General features: G+C 46.1%; 1 protein-coding gene across 16 annotated transcripts in view; it reads right to left on the reverse strand.

Moving 5' to 3' along the window:
- The window catches only part of RYR1 (ryanodine receptor 1), a 210,868-nt gene that overhangs the window by 27,994 nt on the left and 158,926 nt on the right, over nucleotides 1–23,948 (reverse strand). For 11 of the 16 annotated variants that reach the window (XM_077932307.1, XM_077932302.1, XM_077932315.1 and 8 more), the window contains 6 exons: nucleotides 22,767–22,840; nucleotides 21,849–21,866; nucleotides 12,470–12,550; nucleotides 11,072–11,160; nucleotides 3,669–3,797; nucleotides 856–960 (listed from right to left, as the gene is read on the reverse strand). In XM_077932307.1, the coding sequence (XP_077788433.1) occupies nucleotides 856–960; nucleotides 3,669–3,797; nucleotides 11,072–11,160; nucleotides 12,470–12,550; nucleotides 21,849–21,866; nucleotides 22,767–22,840 (496 nt within the window). The remainder of the gene's footprint in view (nucleotides 1–855; nucleotides 961–3,668; nucleotides 3,798–11,071; nucleotides 11,161–12,469; nucleotides 12,551–21,848; nucleotides 21,867–22,766; nucleotides 22,841–23,948) is intronic. The other 5 variants (XM_077932316.1, XM_077932313.1, XM_077932312.1 and 2 more) reach the window with 1 other exon arrangement.

Here is a 23,948-nt window from a genome sequence, read left to right on the forward strand (position 1 = left end):
GCAGGGGAGCCTGGGGTTAGTGCAGAGATTAAAAGGGAGACCGCACCACACGCAACCTCACCTCCCCCATCCACCCCACATCTCACCCTATACTTGTACGTCCTGACAAGGCTCTTCCCTCCTGCTCCATCTTTCCATCCTCAAAGGTATGTTGCCAAAAGAATGGGGGCTTATCCAGACCCCAATGTGGCAGGGAGCCAACCCTCCAGTGCAAATTAACAGAGGCACCGGTAGTCCCATTTGAAGTAAGCAGAGTCTAGCTAGAATTTTTAATTTTTTAAAGGAGTTTTACCGCAAAAGTGATGGCAGGTGGGGAGAAAAACTGCCTTTCTAAGGACATGCACCAGAGAACGACCCAAACGCAGCCACTCTGCATTCACAGTTTGACTTCCATTTCCCCAAGCCTGGCTATAAAATGTAGAAAGAGTTGGCTTTGTGCACCTAAGCTTGAGCTTGGGATAGAATCAAGGTGGCAAACTTTTGCTACCGGTTAGGAAAGATGGGATGCAAAAGCTGGTTCCTTGATTCAAGAGCCAGGCTCCTCTGCTTCCAAAGTCAACAGTTTGGCAAGACAATGTGCAGAATATTAAGTTTTCCCTGCTTAGCCATCAATGTCTGGGGCCTTGGGGCTTGCTCTTTCTTCAAAGCTGGCCAAGAAAGGCTGGTTCACAGTTGCGGGGCTTGGCTGTGGAGCGGACCACGTGGCCTTGCATATCTTCCAAGTGCTAAGACCCTGTCTGCTCTGGATACTCTTCCTCAACCGCTGCTCATGAACAACCTCCAAGATATTCCCTACCCTCTTGCCCCTTGCCAGGGTTCAGACAAAAACTTGCACTTTCTCGTTTTCGCTTTTACCTGAGCCAACTTCATCATCATGTGAGCAAAGACATGAAGGAAGCCAATGACAGCGTCCCACAGCCTGCTGTGTGCCAAGCTCTGCTGGTTCCCAGTGCACGGTCCCTGGCGAGGAAGGGGGAAATAATGGAGTGAAGATATCCAATTTATACCTAGTAGTCTGAACATAGGGCTGCTGAAGATGATCTGTGCATGGGGCATTTGTCCTGCTCAGCTTATACACAGCTCAGTGTGGGGTAAATCGTCACATAGGAGCCTAAGAAAGGAGGGGCTGTGCACTCCAGAAAAGGACAGGGATCCTGTCCCAGAGGACAGGATCACACTTCAAAACGACCTTGACAGATTAGAGAACTGGGCCAAAACCAACAAGATGAACTTTAACAGGGAGAAATGTAAAGTATTGCACTTGGGCAAAAAAAATGAGAGGCAAAAATACAAGATGGGGGACACCTGGCTTGAGAGCAGTACATGTGAAAAGGATCTAGGAGTCTTGGTTGACCACAAACTTGACATGAGCCAACAGTGTGACGCGGCAGCTAAAAAAGCCAATGCAATTCTGGGCTGCATCAATAGGAGTATAGCATCTAGATCAAGGGAAGTAATAGTGCCACTGTATTCTGCTCTGGTCAGACCTCACCTGGAGTACTGTGTCCAGTTCTGGGCACCACAGTTCAAGAAGGACACTGACAAACTGGAACGTGTCCAGAGGAGGGCAACCAAAATGGTCAAAGGCCTGGAAACGATGCCTTATGAGGAATGGCTAAGGGAGCTGGGCATGTTTAGCCTGGAGAAGAGGAGGTTAAGGGGTGATATGATAGCCATGTTCTAATATAGAATAGGATGTCACATAGAGGAGGGAGAAAGGTTGTTTTCTGCTGCTCCAGAGAAGCGGACACGGAGCAATGGATCCAAACTACAAGAAAGAAGATTCCACCTAAGCATTAGGAAGAACTTCCTGACAGTGAGAGCTGTTCGACAGTGGAATTTGCTGCCAAGGAGTGTGGTGGAATCTCCTTCTTTGGAGGTCTTTAAGCAGAGGCTTGACAACCACATGTCAGGAGTGCTCTGATGGTGTTTCCTGCTTGGCAGGGGGTTGGACTCGATGGCCCTTGTGGTCTATTCCAACTCTATGATTCTAGGATGGAGAGGTGAGGGAGATGGATAGATGCAGGGCACCCCCTGGGATAGAGGATCTCCCTTTGCTGACATCCATGAATGAATGAATTTATTATTTCGGTCAAAGACCAGTTCCAGCCCACATACAATATCAAGGAGGTCATAAAACACAATAGGGGTACATTTGAATTTGCAATTATTTATAACAGGGGCAATACAGACATAGCAACAGTTAAAATATATATAAATTAAAACTTAGTCACTAACATATAACCTAAAATTATCATCTAAGGCCTTAATCATTATGATAGCACAGCTTGTTCCCTAGGTTTTATAGCAATCACACAGAATTTGGCTACCCTTAGCGTGATCTCAGGATCCTTGTCCTCTACAAGGGATTTTAGACATTGAAGTTTGGATTCATTTGGAGATTTTTGCATAGCAGGGGTAATAAATACCGAGCGTGTATCCCCCGTAGAATCGGCAGCGTAACAAGGCATGAGAGACAGTTTCTACCTCCATCAAGCCGCAGGGGCAGACTCGTTCCGCGTATGGTTTACGCTCGAATCTGCCCTGCAGTAAGGCAGATGGCAGCACGTTGAATCCATTTTTCTCAAGAGACAATGGAGTGTGCTTCTGGGGGTGAAGTCAAACTGCTGCATTACCAGCACCAAAGTAACCTGCCCAGGACACAAGCCTGGGCACTCTGGATGGAGGTCCTGGGCTGCCCAGACAACAAGACCCCCTCTCAGCCTCAAATATGTGACCCAAAGGAAAGCAGAGAAAGACGTTTGGCACCAGCTTGGCTGCAGGAGTTGCTGGAAGGAGGCGTAGAAGGTGCCATCCAACCATCTTAGGGACTCCACTCCGGATTTGTGTAGGATCAGAGATTTCCTTCTCATAGATGGGCACAGGTAAAAAGGTAAAGGGACCCCTGACCATTAGGTCCAGTCGTGGCCGACTCTGGGGTTGCGGCGCTCATCTCGCTTTATTGGCCGAGGGAGCCGGCGTACAGCTTCTGGTTCATGTGGCCAGTATGACTAAGCCGCTTCTGGCGAACCAGAGCAGCACACGGAAACGCCGTTTACCTTCCCGCCGGAGTGGCACCTATTTATCTACTTGCACTTTGACGTGCTTTGAACTGCTAGGTTGGCAGGAGCAGGGACCAAGCAACGGGAGCTCACCCTGTCGCGGGGATTCGAACCGCGGACCTTCTGATCGGCAAGCCCTAGGCTCTGTGGTTTAACCCACAGCACCACCCTTCACCTTCCCAGGTAGATGAGCCTTATTTGCCTCTCACTTCCTTCTCCAGCACGTGCAGGAACCGCCTTCTCGACCGCTGTACTATCGGTCTTGTCCATTCAATCCACTGCAGCCTGTCTTCGCATGCAGGGGAAGTCCCAGACTCATTGTGGACCTGAGACCCATTGACTGCCCTCACCTGATCTAGCTGGCCAGTCATAGCCGTTTCCCGGGATGTGGCCCCTGTCACCTGCTGACAGCTTCCAGGAGCCACAGGTGTGAGCTGAGTGCAGGGTGGGGAGGACCATAGGTGGGCAAAGGGGCCCCTACCAGAGGCACTACCTCTTCCCCTAACACCCCATACCTCCAAAACACAACCCACTCTCTTCTTCTGGTTGCAATTTTTAAAACTGATTTTCAGACAATAACAACAACAACAGTGGCAATAATAATACCTGGATGTACTCAGTGAGGCTGTTGAAGACCTGCTTGGCTACAGCCATGGCTTTGGAGAAGTTTCGCTTGCCCTGTTCATCAATGACGTCCTTGCCCGAGTAATACCAGTAGAAATCACTGATAGACTCCTGGGGATTTCCGTGGGTGGGAAAGAAATCAAAAGGTTACTTTGCCTGCCCCATTTTCCACTATCCCACTGCGTGCAAGGAACGCTCCCTGTGGCCAGAATAAAGGTAAAGGTACCCCTGACCATTAGGTCCAGTTGTGACCAACTCTGGGGTTGCGTTGCTCATCTCGCTCTATGGGCCGAGGGAGCCGGCGTTTGTCCCCAGACAGCTTCCGTGTCATGTGGCCAGCATGACTAAGCCGCTTCTGGCGAACCAGAGCAGTGCATGGAAATGCCGTTTACCGGACTTCCGGTCGGTGCCAGCGCTTAATGGCGGTCCTACCTCCGAGCTCCGGAGAAGGACTGCTCCGCAAGTTCGGGTCTTACCCGCTACGGCGAGCGGGGGACCCCTAAAATCTCAGGCGCGGAAGCCTGAGAGCAAGGAGACTCGGTGGGCACCTTTGCGCCCCCCGGTACTGTGAAAGAGCCTTTTTAAAGGCTCCGGAGCGGCATCGGGAGTGAGCGCGGTGCTGAGAGTCGCTACCCAGCCTGCGGAGTGAAGCCGCGTCGCCATTAGCGGAGAGCGCCGATTCCTTCCTGAAAAGAAAATCTGGACTGGATTCCCGTGAGTAAGAAGGGAAAAAATTAGGAACCTTTAAAAATTGAAAATTTGGCTGAAAACGGGAGGGCAAAAAATAAGGAAGTCTGCCCCCCCCGGACTGCAGGAATTTAAAGCAACGAAAGACCTCGCTGCAGTTATTAGAGACTTAGTTGCGAACTGTCAAACCTGAGCTGTCAAAAGTATCTCTCCCCTCCAGATTGGCAGGAGAAGGGGGAAAAAAGACAGTCTTGCGAAGATACTTTTAATTTAAAGGGAAACAAAGTTTTTCACTGCTCTGATCCCCGGGACGACCTGCCAGGAATTAACACCGGGAAAACTGTTCTTTAAAACAACTTTGAAGTGGATATAGACTATACCTTAAATGGTGGAAAAATTTTAAGACATTTAAGATTTAAATGGGACTTTGTTACTGATATTGGACTAACCAAATTTAAATTGGAGAAAAAGTTTTACAACTTTAATGGCGGACTTGAGATTTTCTACATTCGGCTTTCTGTCTCTTTGTTGTTTCTAACTTGGAAACTTTTAACTGCTCCCTCTTGAGGGCTAAGAGGGAAAAAATTGTAAAGTAACTGACTAATACTGGGATTTTCCATTGCAAGTTTTTCCTGTGAGAACGGCCTTGGGATATGAGTGGCACGGCAGAGGAGATAAGAACTAGATCTAAAGCTAAACTAACACAAAAGAAAAGAGGCTCAATCTCTGGCAACACAGTGCCTGCACCAGACACTGGGACAGCAGCATCAATGGAACCTATGACACAGGCACTGCTTAAAATAAATCAATCCCTTGAGGCCTTAACAAAGCAATCAGCAGAAAATTCAAAGAAATTGACAGAACTTACAGCAAGATTGGATTTGAATACCACATCAGTGGCAACAAATACAGAATCTATAAATAGACTGATTCAGGAATCTTCAGAAACAAGGAAAATTGCAGAGAGTGCAAAATCTGTCGCAGGTGAGACACAGGAAAGACTTGTGCCGATTGAGAAAAAGGTGAATGAGCATGAAGCGGCCCTCTCCTTACTGGAATTACAACGGAAAGAACGAAATCTGAAATTTAGACAGGTTCCAGAGAAAGAAGAGGACAATCTGGCGGAATTTCTCACAGAGGCAATTCTGGAAAACTGGCAAGAAGATCTGGAGGAAGATGAAGTGGGGATAACAACTGCTTTCAGACTTGGTAGAAAGCAAAGCAAGAAGTCAAGGGATTGTCTGATCACCTTTAGAACCAAAGAGGAAAGAGACAAGATACTGAACCTTCATTACCAAAAAGCTTTGGTGATTGGAAACATTCAAGTCCAAATCTTTAAGGACATCCCTAAATACATCTTGGAAGTGAGGACCTTTTATAGAGATCTTGCCAATTTGCTGAGGAAGAACTTCATACCTTTCAGGTGGGAATTCCCACAGGGGTTGTCCTTTAACTACAAAGGGAAGAAAGTAAGAATAAGAACAGTACAGGAGAAAGAGTACTTTTTGGAGAGAAACCTAGAGGACCTACAGAAAGGTACGGTGGATCCGGCAAGAGAAGGGCAAGGATTAACACCAGAAGGAGGAGGGCTAACAGACATTGCAAATCTATCATTTGGACTACCACAACTGCCAACTGAAGAGGAAGAAAAACTTGGAGCAGTCGGAGGATCAAACATTTAACAAACAAAATGTCTCTGCAACTTCTAAGCTGGAATTGCAACGGTTTGAACCATCCCAGAAAAAAACGACAGGTTTTCCACATTTTGAAAAGGGAACAACTGGATCTGATATGTCTACAGGAAACTCACATAACTAGAGCACACAGGAAATTGTTGGTGAACAAAAGACTGGGACAAGAATTTATATCTTCCGATAAAGTAAAAAAGAGAGGAGTAGTGATTTATGCAAAGGAAAAATTGGACCCAAAGTTAAAATTTAAGGATGAAGAAGGAAGATACCTGGCAATTGAAGTACAGATCCAGGGGGAAAAATATTTGATAATTGGAGTATATGCACCAAATGATGGGAAGGCAGAATTTTTTAAGAAGTTGCATGAGACCTTACTAGATTATCTCGACTGCAAAATAATAATGATGGGGGACATGAATGGAGTGGTTTCTACAAACATGGACAAGGCACAAAGACAGACAATATCTAAAGAAGGAAGATTACCAAAGACTTTCTTCGAGATGACGGAAAATATGGACTTGATTGATATTTGGAGAACAAAGAATCCTCTCGAGAGAGAGGGAACTTTTTTCTCGGAATCTAAAATGACATGGACGAGAATCGACCAAATCTGGGTATCTAGTGTGATGGCTACAAAGATTAAAAAAGTAGAAATCTGCCCAAAAACCTGCTCCGACCATAATGCCGTAAAGATGGAAATGAAAATGACAACAACTGGATCCTTTAGATGGAGAATGAATGACTCCCTATTTAGAGATGAACAATTCTGTATAAAGGCCCTAAAGACATTGAAAGATTACTTCGAGATAAATTTGAGAACAGATGTGGAAAAAAGAACAATTTGGGACGCAAGTAAAGCCGTGATGAGAGGCTTCCTGATACAACAGAATTCAATCAAGAGGAAAAAGCAAAATGAAAGGAAAGAAAGAATTTTAGAAAAAATGAAGGAAGGAGAAAAGAAACTGAGGTCAAAACCAAAGTCTCAAGAAATTTTGAGAGAAATAAAATATTATCAGACGCAATATATGGAACTGACAAATCAAGAGATAGAATGGAAAATTAAACAAATGAGACAAAGGACTTTTGAGTCTGCAGATAAGTGTGGGAAGCTCCTTGCATGGCAATTGAAAAAGAGACAAAAATTGAACACAGTTACTTGTTTGGAGATAGAGGGAAAGAATGTTCATAAGCCAAATGAGATAAGTAACTGTTTCCAAAGTTTTTTCAGGAAATTATACACACAAGGGCCAGTAAATGAACAAGAAATAGAAGAATTTCTTAAAAATTATGGACTACCGAAAATTCCAGAACAGGGCAAGTTGATTTTGAATGAGAAAATAACAGAACAGGAAATAGAGGAGGCCATACAAAAGGCACAACTGGGAAAGTCTCCAGGACCAGACGGACTGACGGCTAGATATTATAAAGCTTTGAGAGAAGGTCTAGTGCAACCACTAAAAGAAGTTTGCAATGAAATATTGGAGGGGAAAAAGGCACCTGAAACGTGGAAAGAGGCTTTTATTTCACTTATACCAAAGACCGAGACTGAAAAGAACCAGGTTAAGAACTACCGCCCGATATCATTATTAAATGTGGATTACAAAATTTTTGCAGACATTTTAGCAAAAAGACTGAAGAAAGTATTGACAGGTGAGATTCATAAGGATCAATCTGGCTTTCTCCCGGGTAGACACATGTCTGACAATGTGAGGAACATAATAGACATTGTGGAGCTGTTGGAAATGAACATTAACAGAAAAGCGGTTTTGATTTTTGTGGACGCGGAGAAAGCCTTTGACAATATTTGTTGGAGTTTTATGAAAAAGAATCTCCAAGGGATGGGGGTAGGCCAAGGTTTTGAAAATGGTATAGGTGCAATTTATTCTGAGCAGAAGGCAAAGCTAATTGTGAACAATGTGGTAACGGAAGAGATAGCCATAGAGAAAGGAACACGACAGGGATGTCCTATTTCCCCCCTACTTTTTATACTAGTTCTGGAGGTTTTGTTAAATATGATTAGAAAGGACCAGTTGGTTAAAGGAATTCAGGTCGGAGTGAAAGAGTATAAATTAAGGGCATTTGCAGATGACCTAGTTTTGACTTTGCAACAGCCAATCACTAGTACAAAAAGAGTTTTAGAACTGATCGAGATATTTGGTCAAGTTGCAGGATTTAAGCTGAACAAACAAAAAACTAAAGTATTGGAAAAAAACCTAACAAATGAAGAAAAAGAGACATTCCAGAATGAAACAGGTTTGGAGATAGCAAAAAAAGTGAAGTACCTGGGGGTGAATTTGACATCGAAAAATGTGAATCTTTTTAAAGACAATTATGATAAATGTTGGACAGAAGTTAAGAAAGATTTAGACATATGGTCAAGGCTGAAACTTTCCTTGTTAGGCAGAATTGCTGTTATCAAAATGAATGTATTGCCTAGAATGTTATTTCTGTTTCAGACATTACAAATAATAGACAAGATGGACTGTTTCAAGAGGTGGCAGAAAGACATATCGAAATTTGTTTGGCAGGGCAAAAAGCCAAGAATAAAATTTAAGACATTAACAGATGCGAAAGATAGAGGGGGTTTTGCCCTGCCGGACTTAAGACTCTACTATGAATCAGCAGCGTTTTGCTGGTTGAAAGATTGGCTGCTCCTCGAGAATACAGACATTTTGGACCTTGAAGGATTTGACAACAGATTTGGTTGGCATGCATATATATGGTATGACAAGGTAAAATTGCATAAAGGTTTTAAGAACCATATGGTGAGGAAAGCTCTGTATAATGTTTGGATTAAGTATAAAGACCTGTTTGAAAGTAAAACCCCCAGGTGGTTGTCACCAATGGAAGCAAAAGAGGTGAAAAAATTGAATATGGGTTCTAATTGGCCTAAATATTGTGAAATTATAGAACAAGATGGTGAAAATGTAAAATTGCAGAGTTTTGAGAAACTGAAATTTAAGGTGAGAGATTGGTTACATTATCGACAGATAAATGAAGTATTTAAACAGGACAGAAAGAAAGGCTTCCAGGTGGAGAAGTCAAAATTAGAAACAGAACTGTTAGAACCCAATACTAAAAATTTGTCAAGAATGTACAACTTGCTGTTGAAATGGAATACTCAAGATGAAATGGTGAAATCTAATATGATTAAATGGGCACAGGACATTGGGCATGACATTGAATTTGCAGACTGGGAGCAGTTATGGACCACTGGTGTTAAATTTACGGCATGCAATGCCTTAAAAGAAAACATTATGAAAATGATCTACAGGTGGTACATGACTCCTGCTAAGTTAGCAAAGATCTATCATTTGCCCAATAACAAGTGTTGGAAGTGCAGTGAAACGGAGGGAACCTTCTATCACCTTTGGTGGACCTGCCCGAAGATTAAGGCTTTCTGGGAAATGATCTATAATGAAATAAAAAAAGTTCTGAAGAGAACGTTTGTTAAAAAACCAGAGGCCTTTCTCTTGGGTATGGTGGGCCAAATGGTGCCAAAGAAGGATAGGACATTTTTTATGTACGCCACCACAGCAGCAAGAATTCTTTTAGCAAAGTATTGGAAGACGCAAGATTTACCCACGTTGGAAGAATGGCAGACGAAGGTGATCGACTACATGGGACTGGCAGAGATGACTGGCAGAATTCGAGACCGGGGGAAAGAGGCGGTGGATGAAGATTGGAACAAATTTAAAGTTTATCTTAAAAACTGTTGTAATTTGGAAAATTAGGGGCTCAGAGTTATAAGAGATAAAGAACTACAGTTGTATTAATAACTAACTGAAGTTAAATACATGAAATATATTTAAGTTATGATCAGAGGGTTGCTGAAAAATCTTGAAACAAGAATGCAGAAAAGGGGTGGTATGGGGAAGTCATGTTTTTGTTTGTTTATGTCTATGTTTTTGTTTTGTTTATTCTTTATTTATGGAAAACTAATAAAAATTTATTATAAAAAAAAAAGGAAATGCCGTTTACCTTCCTGCCAGAGCGGTACCTATTTATCTACTTGCACTTTGACGTGCTTTCGAACTGCTAGGTTGGCAGGAGCAGGGACCGAGCAATGGGAGGTCACCCCGTCGCGGGGATTCAAACCGCCAACCTTCTGATTGGCAAGTCCTAGGCTCTGTAGTTTAACCCACAGTGCCACCCACGTCCCAGGTGGCCAGAATACGAAGATGCTAAATCCGAGATGAAGTGTGCGATCCTACTGGCAGACTTGATTGTCAATACTTCCTATTTTATGGCCTGATCCAGCTTTCCCCAACCTGGTGCCCTCCAGATATTTTGGACTGCAACTCCCACCAGTCCCACCTAGGACTTCCAACTCTCAAGGGCTGCCCGTTAGTGGATGGCTTTTAGTTCAGGCCTCACTCGTTACAAGCTGTGCTGGTTTCAAGTATGGTATGATCGCATCTCATCTGGGGTTCGGTGCTAAGAGTTCTGTGTATATGCAAAAACATGTATACTCAAAACCTTGGAACAGCCCCCACAAGAGCACCTTGGGGCTTCCGCAGCCGATGCACCAAGGTCCCAGGAGGCTCTCATGAGATCTCACTGGAGCGTCTAAGTTCCTGCGAGATCTTGTGTGAAGCATCCCAGACCTTGCACACAGAGAGCTCTTTTTGCACTGAGCTTTTAAGCTCTCCATCTCACTTGCCAGTTAAACTTGTGGAATTTCAGCCAGCAGCCTTCAGCCATGTGTAGCTGAAACCCCACGAGTCAAATGCGCATAAGATGCGGTCATACCATATTCTGGTGCCAAGGGCAGAGTGCCTCTGGAAGCAAGAAGACCTTTCCCTGATGAAGAGTACATTTTGAAATAATAATAAAAAGGAAAGGGCCTTGCAGGTGACGAACCAGATTCTCAGACTTTTAAGGTTTGCAAAAGCAGGCTGAAATTCTGGTCAGCTCAAGAGCTGAAGTGCAGCTGTACCTGGGTCTTAGGCTTTGACAGAACTGTCACTTCCTGAGCCGGATTTGGCCTGGGATGAAAACACCCACCTGCAGTCGCAGAAGGTAGTCAACAGTGCAGATGATAATGTTGATCGTTGTCGTGTTCCCCGTCTGTGTCCGCAGGTAGTTCTGGAAGTCTGGAGTAAAAAGGGAGGAGGGTGAGAAAGGGACACTTCCTTCCGCTGATAATATCTTGGTTCTCCCACCCTCACCCCCCAAATCCCACCTTTATATTTGCAACAACCCTTAGCAGTAAGCCAATGCATCGTATGTGATGTCAAGTGCTGGACAGGTAGCGACACAGAAGCAGAAAGCAGGATTTAGCTTAGATGATGCATGGGGAGTTCAGTCCTGCCCAGTTAAGACTTGTTGGAAGGTTCTTTTTTTTGGGGGGGGGACTTGCTGGTGTACTGGAACCCTGCAGAAAGCAGGATTCAGCCCCGCGCATTTCAACTGGTGTGTTGGGAGTTCAATCCTGCGTGGTTCAGGCGTGCTAGTGGGATGGGGGGAACTTGCTGGCGTTCCCGAACCCTGCAGATGTGCAAGGAGTTTAATCCTGATTAACCTCTTCCCAACCTCCGAGGATCAACTTTGACAGGTGAGTGGGACAGCCCACCTGTTGATCAGTCAATATGGCGTCAATATGATCGACAGGGTGCTGCTGCTCTTACTCACCTGTCAAAGTCAGTCCGCCAAGCGGGAAAATGGCAAGACTAACTGTTAGAGTATATTGAACTGGCTAGATTAACAGAGGCAATTAGAGACCACACTAGACAAGAATTTCAAAAAGCATGGGGAAAGTGCAGAGAATACCGTATTTTTTGCACCATAACACTCACTTTTTTCCTCCTAAAAAGTAAGGGGAAATGTCTGTGCGTGTTATGGAGGGAATGCCTACGGGTGACATGCCTACGGATTTTCCTCCTCTAAAAACTACGTGTGTGTTATGGTCGGGTGTGTGTTATACGGTACTTCACAAAAACAGTGCCCTAAAATTCATACCTGGACTTGTTTCAATTAATGTCTGCAGGAGACTTTGTGGATATTTAAGTTATAATTAGAAAAATCTTAATAATTATTCATAAAGGAAACAGCTTATAAGAAGTAAATAAGGATGCCAGAAACAGGATAAAGGAAGTCTTTTATTTGGCTGTTTGTATTGTTGTATATGATGCTTGTTGTCTGTTATGTTTGTGTCTGATGGGGGTGGATTTCTGTGTTGGCGGGGTGGGGGGGTTTGTGTTATGTTGTAAATAAAATTTCCAATAAAAAATTATTTTTAAAAAAGAAAAGAAAAGTTCCCTGCCCCTGACACTCCACGCACCCTTTCCATTAGGTCCCAACCATCCTGCCCTCCCCTGCCCTGTGTACTCTCTCATTCCCCTCCCTCAATCGACTCCATCAGCTCCAGTTTTGGAAGCCCTCTAGGTGGCATGTGGAACCTACCGTTGTTGTGTCCTTCGCACAGGAGCTGCAGGAACCGGAAGAGGTCCTGCGTAAAGAGATCGTCCGCCATCACCTTCTCTCCTAGAGCAGGGGAGGGGGCAAGGGGAGAGAGAGAACTGGCCAACGTTAGCAGGAGCAACACGGAGAGAGGAGGATAACAATGGAGTTGGGAATGGCGGCAGGGTGAGGGGGTGGGTTGGGGTGGGCAAGGGACAAATGTGCGGTTAGTACAAAACGGGGGGTTCTCCAACGCTGGGCTTGAGAAAGGGGGATGGTTTTCGGGCAAGGCAATCCACACTGCAAAAAAAAGGATGCTGCACACAGATCAAGGGGCAGCCCTGCAGGCCTCACTCTGGATGTTTATTATTATTATTATTATTATTATTATTATTATTATTATTATTATTATTTATTACAAATTATATACCGCCCTTCATCAAGAGCTCCCAGGCCAGAGTACAACATTAAAAACGCATTACACAACGCCAATGATAAAAACATAATAAAAAAGCATACTGACAGGCAGCCTAATAATAAATTACAGTCATACCTTGGAAGTCAAACGGAATCCGTTCCGGACGTCTGTTTGACTTCCAAAACGTTTGGAAACCAAAGCACAGCTTTTGATTGGCTACAGGAAGCTCCTGCAGCCAATCGGAAGCCGCAGAAGCCCTGTCGGACATTCGGCTTCCAAAAATAGTTCACAAACAGTCACTTCTGGGTTTGTGATGTTTGGGAGCCAAAACGTTTGAGAACTAAGCTGTTCGAAAACCAAGGTGCGACTGTTGTCATCATAATAAAATAGTCATCATAGTAACTATTTATTAATAGCTAGTTAGGGGCTATTTACGTGGGTGGTGCTGTGGGTTAAACCACAGAGCCTAGGACTTGCCGATCAGAAGGTCGGCGGTTCGAATCCCCACGATGGGGTGAGCTCCCGTTGTTTGGTCCCTGCCCCTGCCAACCTAGCAGTTCGAAAGCACATCAAAGTGCAAGTAGATAAATAGGTACCGCTCCGGCGGGAAGGTAAACGGCGTTTCCGTGCGCTGCTCTGGTTTCGCCAGAAGTGGCTTAGTCATGTTGGCCACGTGACCCGGAAGCTGTAGGCCGGCTCCCTCGGCCAATAAAGCGAGATGAGTGCTGCAACCCCAGAGTCAGCCACAACTGGACCTAATGGTCAGGGGTCCCTTTACTTTTAGTTAGGTGCTAGGTCCTCACTGAAGATGGTCAGTAAGGAGCGGCTGAGCCTGAATTAAGGATGCTGGGGCACCGATTCCTTGTTTCAGGGGATGCTTGTTGGAACAAAAAAAACTACTTGTTGCCTACCCTGGATGTTTGCACTCTTCCTGAAGGAGCAGGCAGCCTCCGTAGCTAGAAGTGCCTTTTATCAACTGCAATTTGTTTAACAGCCACGGCTGCTCCTGGACCAGGAAAGCCTTGCCACAGCAGTTCATGCATTGGGTTCTTCAAGGCCTGATTGCTGCAACACGCTCTATGTGGGGCTTCCCTCACGCTTTTCCTGGAAGCTGCAGTTAGTGCGGAATGCTGCAGCACGATTGCTGACAGGAACGAGGCCTTGTCGGCACAGAACACCCGTGCCAAAGACCTGCACCGGTTTCCGATTTGCTACGGGGCCAAGTTCAATGTGTTACCATCAGCGTATGGAAACCTTTAAGAACTCAGGTCCAGTTTACCCATGAGGTCGTCTTATCCCAATGGGCCCACTCACACTGAGAGCCAGTGTGGTGTAGTGGTTAAGAGCGGTAGACTCGTAATCTGGGGAACCGGGTTCGCTTCCCCGCTCCTCCACATGCAGCTGCTGGGTGACCTTCGGCCAGTCACACTTCTCTGAAGTCTCTCAGCCCCACTCACCTCACAGAGTGTTTGTTGTGGGGGAGGAAGGGAAAGGAGAATGTGAGCCGCTTTGAGACTCCTTAAAGGGAGTGAAAGGCGGGATATCAAATCCAAACTCTTCTTCTTCTTCAATCGCTTCCACCGGTGGAATTGGCTGTACTACGGGTGCCACATAACACCAGTTCCACATTTGCAAGAAGCATTTGTGTGGCCTTTGGAACTCCCTGCCTATGGAGCCCTGTACATTCCTGTTTAGACAAGCCAAACCTGGATGCTTATAAATTGAGGTAATTTTAACCTTAGCGTTTAAACTTCCGTACGTTTTAAATTTTGCTTTATATTTTATTGCTTCGTCTTTTTGCAAACCGCTTTGAGGTTGTTGCTGTTTTGTATTACCATCCAGCGGGGTATACATTGTATGAAATAAACGAATAAGCGCAAGAGAGCTGATCTACCCAGGATGCGGAAGGAACGGAGGTAGTAGGATTCTATTATTAACTTATTAATTAATTGCATTTGTAGGTCTCAGGGCGGTTTGCAGGATTAAAAAAATAATAATCAGAATATACAAACACAAAATACATAATCAAAATAAAAACAAAAACACAACCCAATAACTTCCCACCTCCACAACACATTTTAAAAAGGGAATTGAATGTCAATCAGTCAAAGGCCTGGTTAAAGCGGAACATTTCTGCCTAGCGCCCAAAGGTATATAATTCTCGGCTTAATGATCCACATGGGTTGGAAGAGAGCGGTGCTTGTTTGAAAGCTCCCCCCACCCATTATTGGTGGGGAGCTGGACCAGAGTGAGGACTGCAGCGGCCGACCAAAAGTTAGTAGGATCACAAGTGCCATGCATTTGGTTAGGGGATCTCGTGGCTCCATTGTGTAGTGAGGGCAGAGTTTGTGTCTGGGATATTGCTTTCAGGGGGAAAGGGTTATTTAGGCTATCTGTGACATTCCAGCAAAGGCTCAATGTCAACAGATGAAGTCCTTTGCAAAATCCCTGCATGCCTATCGATGGAGGTTACATATTTTAGTGGGGAGCAGGTGTTGAGACTGGGAGTGCCAGAGTGTATGCAGGCAGATGAGAATAGTTCGGTTCAACGCCATTAGCATAAACGACCGGTTTATTCTATCCGAGTTTGTTTGTTTGTTTGTTGTTTAAAAAACCTGTGCACCCAGGGCCAAATTTTGAAGTATAGTATTGTGACGAGCCATTTTTTTTTGCGGAAAACACAACCTGAGTAAAACAGAAAGTAAGGACTTGACGTGGTGCAAAGGTGAAATAAATTCCAATGGACCAGAATAACGTGAGAGCAGTGGACAGACACGGAACTGCGATGACAAAGAATTAAGAATAAAAGTTGGAGGAGAGTGAGTGTAAGAGACCCAGGATGTGGCCCCCCATCCTTGTGGGTTAATAGAATTAGTTGCAGAAGGTCAGCGACCAGTTCACACCACCCGTTCTGTGGCATTGGTCATTAATGAAGATATGAATCCAGCGGCACGGGGAGGGCAAGAATGGTGGATGGGTCTCCCATTCGCAAGAAACGCCCCCTTCCCCTTCCATTCCTCCGGGTGGATTCATATTAGCCCACCTGGCATTAATGACCAGCCCCTTTTCCATTTGTCTTCTTCTTCATGAAGTTGCCTCCTCCACTTCATGGATGAAGCCAAGGCAATCACCTGATATCTTCCCCCTCTGGCATTGTCTTCCCTTTGTGATGGGGCAATCATGGCGCTCGGGACGGGGCTGGGGTTGGGCGTGGGGGTATTGGAAGGACAGGAAGAGATGTTGCCCAGAGTCATCCCGATAAGGCTTGTTTTATCTGAGGCTTACAATGAGAATCCAAAAAGCTCCAAGGCACCCTTTCCCCAAAGCTGGCACCCCCTGGACGTTTTGGAGAATAATTCACACCAGCTGGCATGGGCTGATGGGAGTTTTAATCCAAAACATCTGGAAGGCACCAGGACAGAGTGCAGTGGAGCACTAAAAGGAGATAAACAGGGCAACATACAATCAATCAATCAATCAATCAATCAATCAATCAATAAAACAGGACAACATAGTTACTACAAGGAAGCTACAAGGACAGCAGAGACACCGTGACTCTAGAGCACAGAACAAGAGTAAAGCAAATGTACTACAGTGAGGGCTCGTCTACACTTCCTTTTGTGTTGCTGTCTGCTCCAATTTGGGAGTAAGACGCGTGCTTTCCTGGGACAAGAGGTGGGGCAAAAAACAAAACCTGCAAATCTCATACCTGTGCCTAGAAATGCAACACAAAAGGAATTGTGGTTGAGCCCTAAGTTACTATAGGGAGGCTCACAAACAGCAGCACGTATAACACAGAGGAACTATTATGAGAGATCACAAAGCATTAAGTGAGAAAGGAACGGAAATGTTACACAGGCAGCCAAAGAAAGATACAGGTTACGTCCACATCATACAATTAAATGACTCTTATTCCACTTTAACTACCATAGAATATCATGGGAACCATCGTCTGTTAAGAGTGCTGGTAATTGTAGGTTTGTGAGGTCGGCACCCTCTGCAAACTACAGTTGCCAGGATTCTCCATGGCTGTTAAAGTGCTGTGCTTCAGATGTATGGCGTTGATGTGACCACAACTGCTACAAGGACACCACGGGCTTTCTCTGTGAAAACCCGCTCTTTAAAGCTCAATCGGAGCAAATGGCGATCTCTTGAAGATCCACGTTGACGTTTGCTCTGATAGACTGCTCAAAATTGGGTTTTTTCAGGGTCTACAACTCCCATGATCCCTAGCTAACAGGACCAGTGGTCAGGGATGATGGGAATTGCAGTCCAAAACATCTGGAATGAGTTACTACAAGGATGACTTACAGAAGAATGAAAAGAACAATATATAGCAGTCAATAGGAAACTACTACTAGGACAGCACTTTCAGCCAAGAAAAATGGTCAAGACAGACCTTACAACATTAAACAAGAGTTTAAAATACTGTATAAACAGAGGGCTTAGCTGCACTTCCTCTCGTCCCGCTGCTTACCCCCCCCCCCCCGGAGGAAAACTGCTCTTTAGCACACAATCGGAGCAAATGGCAATTCTGGTCCCACCCCACCCCAATTTGACGTTTGCTCCCCATCTTGTACTAAATAATGGGTTTTCCCTTGGAAAGGAGTGGGCCAAGGAGAAAAGGGCTTGGACCCATGCTTTCTAGGTGAGGGACAAGTGGACGTGTCGACGAGGCTGGAGTTACTAAAAGGACAATCCAGCTCCATCTTAACATACCCAAAGGCAGCATGTGGTTATTGGGAGTGAAGTACCGTATTTTTCGCCCTATAGGACGCACTTTCCCCCCTCCAAAAATGAAGGGGAAATATGTGTGTGTCCTATGGGGAGAATGCAGGCTTTCGCTGAAGCCTGGAGAGCGAGAGGGGTCGGTGCGCACCGACCCCTCTCACTCTCCAGGCTTCAGGAAGCTATCCACAAGCCTTGGGAGCCCACGGGAGTTCCCGCCGGGCTCCCAAGGCTTGCAGACAGCAGCCTGCAGCCCGAAACCCGGGGAGTGCAGTGGAGCATGCCCCGGGCTTCGGGCAGATATCCGCAAGCCTGGGGAGACCGGCGGGAGTTTCCACTGGGCTCCCTAGGCTTGCGGATAGCAGCCTGTTCTGGGGGCTGGTGTCGGGGAAGCTCAGGCTTCCCCCGCCCCAGCCCTGCGCCTGGGGGGGAAAATAATTTTTCCCCTTTATACCCCCCAAAAAAACTAGGTGCACCCTATGGGCCAGTGCGCCCTATAGGGTGAAAAATACGGTACATCACCCCTACAAATATTTTATGATTTTATTGCACACGTATTCTGCAGCATCCTATGAGCAAAAATCACCAAAGCAGTCATTACAAAATTGCCACACTGCTAACAAAGAGGTTGATGTTACTACGGTGCTACTAGCTGGTTATTCTTGTTGGGATTCGCAGGATACTGGATAAGTCTGCAGGCTTCAACAGGATGATGCAATACTCTGCTGGGTCAGAGTGACTCAGCAGGAGTGTGATTAGTGTGATTGGCTATCACCTGTTTTAAAAGGAAAGCCTGTTTAACAGTGGGTGTGGTGGTTGTGCTATAGTGTGGTGGTGCTGTGGTGGAGAGTATTCATTTGTAAGTACTCTGTATGGACTGTTTCTTTTGTAAATGCCTGTATATAGCTCACATTAAAAAAAGACTGCACTGGAAAAACCTGGAACTCTTAGTGTTTCGCTGAAAGCGCCGTGAGGAATACGCGACAATTCTATAGTGCACTTTGAAGTATATGACTCTGAAGATGCTCAACCATTACAATATAGCTTGGTTACATTATTATTATTATTATTACTACTACTACAGTCGTACCTCAGAAGTCAAACGGAATCCATTCCAGAAGTCCGTTCAACTTCCAAAATGTTCGGAGAAACCAAGGCGCGGCTTCCAATTGGCAGCAGGAAGCTCCTGCAGCCAATAGGAAGCCGCGGAAGCAGCGTCGGATGTTCGGGTTCTAAAGAACATTCATTCGCAAACTGGAACACTCACTTCCGGGTTTGTGGCGTTCGGGAGCCAAAACGTTCAAGCCGCAAGGTGTTCGTCTACCGAGGTACGACTGTATTCATTAATCACCTTTTAAACCACTGTCTCAAGGTGATATACATATAAGATAATTTTTTTAAAAGTTTACACTCCCCAAACTATAAAGATGATGTGTAACCATCACAAACACTACAGGTTTAATTGTTAAAAGTATCATTAGCACCGTGTCATTGTTGCAGACCCAGGATGCTCATTCTAACCCTGCATTTACTGGGATAATGAAGATGTTACAACGTGGTTACCAAAGAAGGCATCACAAGAAGTATATCACACTTCAACTCGGCAACGTTTCCACACCACAGGGCGACTGCTCAGTTATTATGCCATGATGACACTCACACATACCCCACAGATATAAAGCACGGTACACCTTTCAATATACGAAACTACAGAACATGCCTACATAGATACTAAGAAAAACCATGTTTCTGCAGCAAATTATTACAAAGATGCCGCATTCCTTACTGAAGAACTTGTTGCGACAACACAACCAGACAGTTATGCTTACACCTTGAATTGTTACTATTCCACGTACAGGTAACACAGACTGAGGTCACATTTGCTGGATAACTAGGCCAGGGTGTCCTAAACTTGGGTCTCCAGTTGTTGTTGGACTACAACTGCCATCATCCTTGGGTAGCAGGACTAGCGATGATGGGAACTGTAGTCCAAAAAACAGCTGGAGACCCACGTTTGGGAAACCCTGAACTAGGCTCTCGCTACAAGCAGAGTAGAGCCCAGGAGAAGGGTCAGAAATGGTGTGTCTACACTTGACCCCACTGCAAATTGGCTGGGAGGGCAATGTTTTCCGGGGTGGAGATAGTGGATTCTGACCAACATCTTATTGGCTACTCCGGATTGACCAAAGCCCAGCAGGGCCGCTTCCTGGTGACCTTTACAAGGTCAAATACTTTTCTTTTTCGGGGGGTGGGGTGGGAGGGGAGTGTTGGTATTTATAAGAGCACAAGCCTGGAGACCACGATGAAAGCGTTTGGGTGGGTGAAGGGTGTGCAGTTAGTTGTGCTCAGCACCAATGGTGCGTGTGTGTGTGTGAGAAACGGGTGGCCTTTGGAAGGGTTGGGGTTTCTTTTGCAGTTGGAGGGCATGCGCCAGATAAGAGCTGAGAGACAGAGACTTTCCTTGGCTGGCCCCACCCCACCCAAAACTGATCAGAACCCCCTCCAGCCAGCCGGGCAATGAGGGATGGGAGAAAAGGCTGACGTGGGGTTTAATGGAGGGCATGCTTTGGTCCTGGTGGCATCTTCAGAAGGCCAGGGAACTCTCCAAGGTACTGGAGATTTCCCCACCCTCCCGCAACGTGGAAAAAGAGAACAAAAAACACAGCTTTTCCCCGAAGCCGCGCTGATTTAACATGTCCTGTCAGTGCAAGGGTTCCTGCATGTGCCGCAGGACGGCCTTGTCCCCCGTAAGCCCCCCTAGATCTGTCCTTGGGGTTCCCCCAACCCTCTGAAGCAGAACTGGAGAGGGCATGGAGCCCGCGGGTGGGAGAGGGGGAGGAGACACATTGGACAGCCTGACCTCCCTGCACTGACAGGACGAGGGAGTTGGATACTGCCCTGTCCTTCCTCTGTTTAGCCAGCTTGCGACTTGAAAGCAAAAGCTTCTCTGGCGCCACTACTCGCCGAAGGAGACAGCTCTGAAGTCATCTAACCTCTCAGGCCTCCATGTCACCCTAGGACAAAACAATGCCAGCCTGCCCAATCCTAGAGATATAAATTAATAGAATTATGGAGCTGGAAGAGATCCTGACGATCCACTGGTCCAATCTCTTGCAATGCAGGAATATGCAGCTGTCTCATACCGGAACTGAACCTGCAACCTTGGTGTCATCAGCATGACACTCTACCTAGCTGAGCTATCCTGGCTATCTATCCAGGCATTCTGCTCTTGCTTAGTCAACAGACAACGTACCTCCTGCTTGTTACGCTTCAAACCCCTGGGCCTTGCAGCACAGAATGTGTTGGACAGCCCTTAAGAACGGAGAGCATGGCTGCTGGATCAGGCCTAGCTATTTGGCTGGTGACTGGGGGCGGCCGCCAAGACCACGTAACACCGGTCTTGAAAGAACTACATTGGCTCCCAGTACATTTCCGAGCACAATTCAAAGTGTTGGTGCTGACCTTGAAAGCCCTAAACAGCCTCATACCTGAAGGAGCGTCTCCACCCCCATCGTTCTGCCCGGATGCTAAGGTCCAGCGCCGAGGGCCTTCTGGCGGTTCCCTCGCTGCGAGAAGCCAAGCTACAGGGAACCAGGCAGAGGGCCTTCTCGGTAGTGGCGCCCGCCCTGTGGAACGCCCTCCCAGCAGATGTCAAAGGGAAAAACAGCTACCTGACATTCAGAAGACATCTGAAGGCAGCCCTGTTCAGGGAAGTTTTTAATATGTGACATTTTTGTGTATTTTTCATCTTTGTTGGAAGCCGCCCAGAGTGGCTGGGGAAACCCAGCCAGATGGGCGGGGTACAAATAAATTATTATTATAATTATTATTATTATTATTATTATTATTATTATTATTATTATTATTCTAGCATGTTGATATTGCAGCAGCCATCCAGATGCCTTGTGAGGAAGCAGGACTTGAGCACAAGAGCTTTCTCCCCTACAGCGGTTTCCATCAACAGGCCTTCCAGAAATATTAGTGCCTCTGAACCTGAAGGCAGATCATAGCCACCAACTTCCAGATGCCCAGGACCTAACGGAGCACCGCGCACTAAGCCAGGGCAGCAGGGGATGGGGGTTCTGATCAGTTTTCAGCCTCGAACCCATCAGGTTAGAAAGAGAAACTGGCAAAACTAAATAAATAAACCAGGCCAAGAAACTGACCATTAAAAGGGAAAGGGGGGGAAAAGTTAACCCAAAGCAAAACTTAACCCAAAGCAAAAGGATTATTTACCACTTTCACGAATGATGACTGAGGGAGGGGCATCAGTGACACCAGGAGAGGGGAGGGGGAGGGAAGAGAAGGAGGGAGGGGGAGAGAGGAGGTGAGTGTAACACGTCACAGCAAAGAAGGAAAAGGAGATGATTAAAAAAAGTAAAAGTAAAAAACAAAACAAAAACCCAGCGTGTATTAAAACGACATTAATGTGGAATGAGACCAGAGAACCCGAGGTGAAGGGAGTCGGGTGGGTTGTCAGGGAGGTGAGAGTCCATTATTGATTTGTGAAATCTCAATTAATCCACTTCTCACCAGGAGGAAGCTGTGAACACAAAGAGAAGATGCGCAGAGCACTGGGAAGGAAGAGGCTACCGGGGTGGGGGTGGGGGGATGAGGGAACCAACCCTGGGCCAGGATCGTGCCCGGTCAAATCCTGGCACCCAGCATCCCTGTGGGACTGAAACCACTTGCGCCCCTTCCAAGGGATGGGGAGAGAACCCAGAGTGTTTAGTTGGCCAGAAAGCCGCCCCTTGCGCAGAGGCATGAATTAGCCATGCCCAGGAGGCCAGGCTTTCGAATCAAACCCCACGCTCCCTCTCCACCTCCCCGCAGTAACCCATAGGCCACTCTGCTTCAGGGGCCAAGAGGAGGAATAGGGTTTCCCAGCAAATGAACTGGATGCTGGAGGCAGGTTTCCAAGAAGGAGTATTTTCTGGCCATTGTATAAAAAATAAAGTTGGTGGGTGGCGCCAGGGTGTCAGCAGCCATTGTGAGCAGCAAGCACTGACAGGGGGCCTGCCGTTTGGAGGGGGCAGGAGGAGTTTGCCCTGCCCAACCGCCCTGTGGGGCAGGAGAGCCGATAGGAATAGGATGGCCTAGTCCCCTGGAAGCCTTGCTGCAGAGCCTCCAAGTGGGGGGCAGGAGGGGACTTACTGGTTCCGTCCTCCGTCACCATTCCCAAGCCTTCAGCTTTGTTTTGCCTCTCAAAGGCGTTGAGGTCCAGCACACTGTGGGAAAAGAGGAGAGAGGGTGAGCAGAGCCAGCTAACGGGAGGTGTCAGAAATAACTCACATGGCTCCAGCAAAGCTAACTCTTTATTCAAAGAAACAAGGCAGCCCAGGAGGCCAGACCTAGAGAGCACAGCAAGCCTTCGATACGATAATCTTTATTATCATTGTCCCATACAGAAACAACGAAATTGAAAATCTACACCAGACATTCAGAAACCAACAAGCCTGCTATCCCAGCCTGGTTAGCCCCCTAAAAACTCTGATACCCCATAATTAAACACAATATACTCCCATAGAGACTACCTTACACTGCGTTTAAAACCAAAATCCCATTTGGATAGAAACTGTTTTTCAGGCGGCTAGTCCTAGTCTTTATAACCCTGGACCTTCTTCCAGAAGGCAGAAGCTAAAAGAGATCATTTCTGGGGTGCGCACTATCCTGCACTACCTCTGCAGCTTTCTTATGGCACCTGGAAGCATAGATTTGATCCAAGGTGGGAAGAGCGCACCCAGTTATTCTCTCCGCAGTCTTTACAACCCTGGACAGCATTGTTTTTCCCCTGACCGTGCAGCTCCCAAACCACACACACAGACCATAAGTTAATACACTCTCCACAGCACAATGGTAAAATGCCATCAACAGGTCCTTTGTGAGATTGTTTTTCCGGAGGATTCTCAGAAAATATAACCTCTGCTGTGCTCTCTTCATCAGGTCTTTGCTGTTTTCTCCCAGGTTAGGTCATCTCTCAACTCCATTCCCAGAAATCGAAACACCGAGACCTGTTCCACACACTTCCCCTCAATAATAAGTGGCTGAATATTCAATTTACATTTCCTAAAGTCCACAATAATCTCTTTTGTTTTCTTTAAGTTAAGGAGTAAGTTGTTTTTCCTGCACCACTCCCCCAACTGCTCAACTTCCTTCCTATAGGCCGCCTCCCTCTCTCCAGCCGTGATTAAACCAACCACTGATGTATCATCTGCAAACTTAATGATCTTATTACTGGGGTATTTGGGGGCACAGTCAGCTGTATAGAGTATAGAGCTGTATAGACTGTATAGAGAGCCAGTGTGGTGTAGTGGTTAAGAGCGGTAGTCTCGTAAT

This window comes from Podarcis muralis, chromosome 7, assembly GCF_964188315.1.
Source record: "Podarcis muralis chromosome 7, rPodMur119.hap1.1, whole genome shotgun sequence".
Lineage (NCBI taxonomy): Eukaryota > Metazoa > Chordata > Lepidosauria > Squamata > Lacertidae > Podarcis > Podarcis muralis.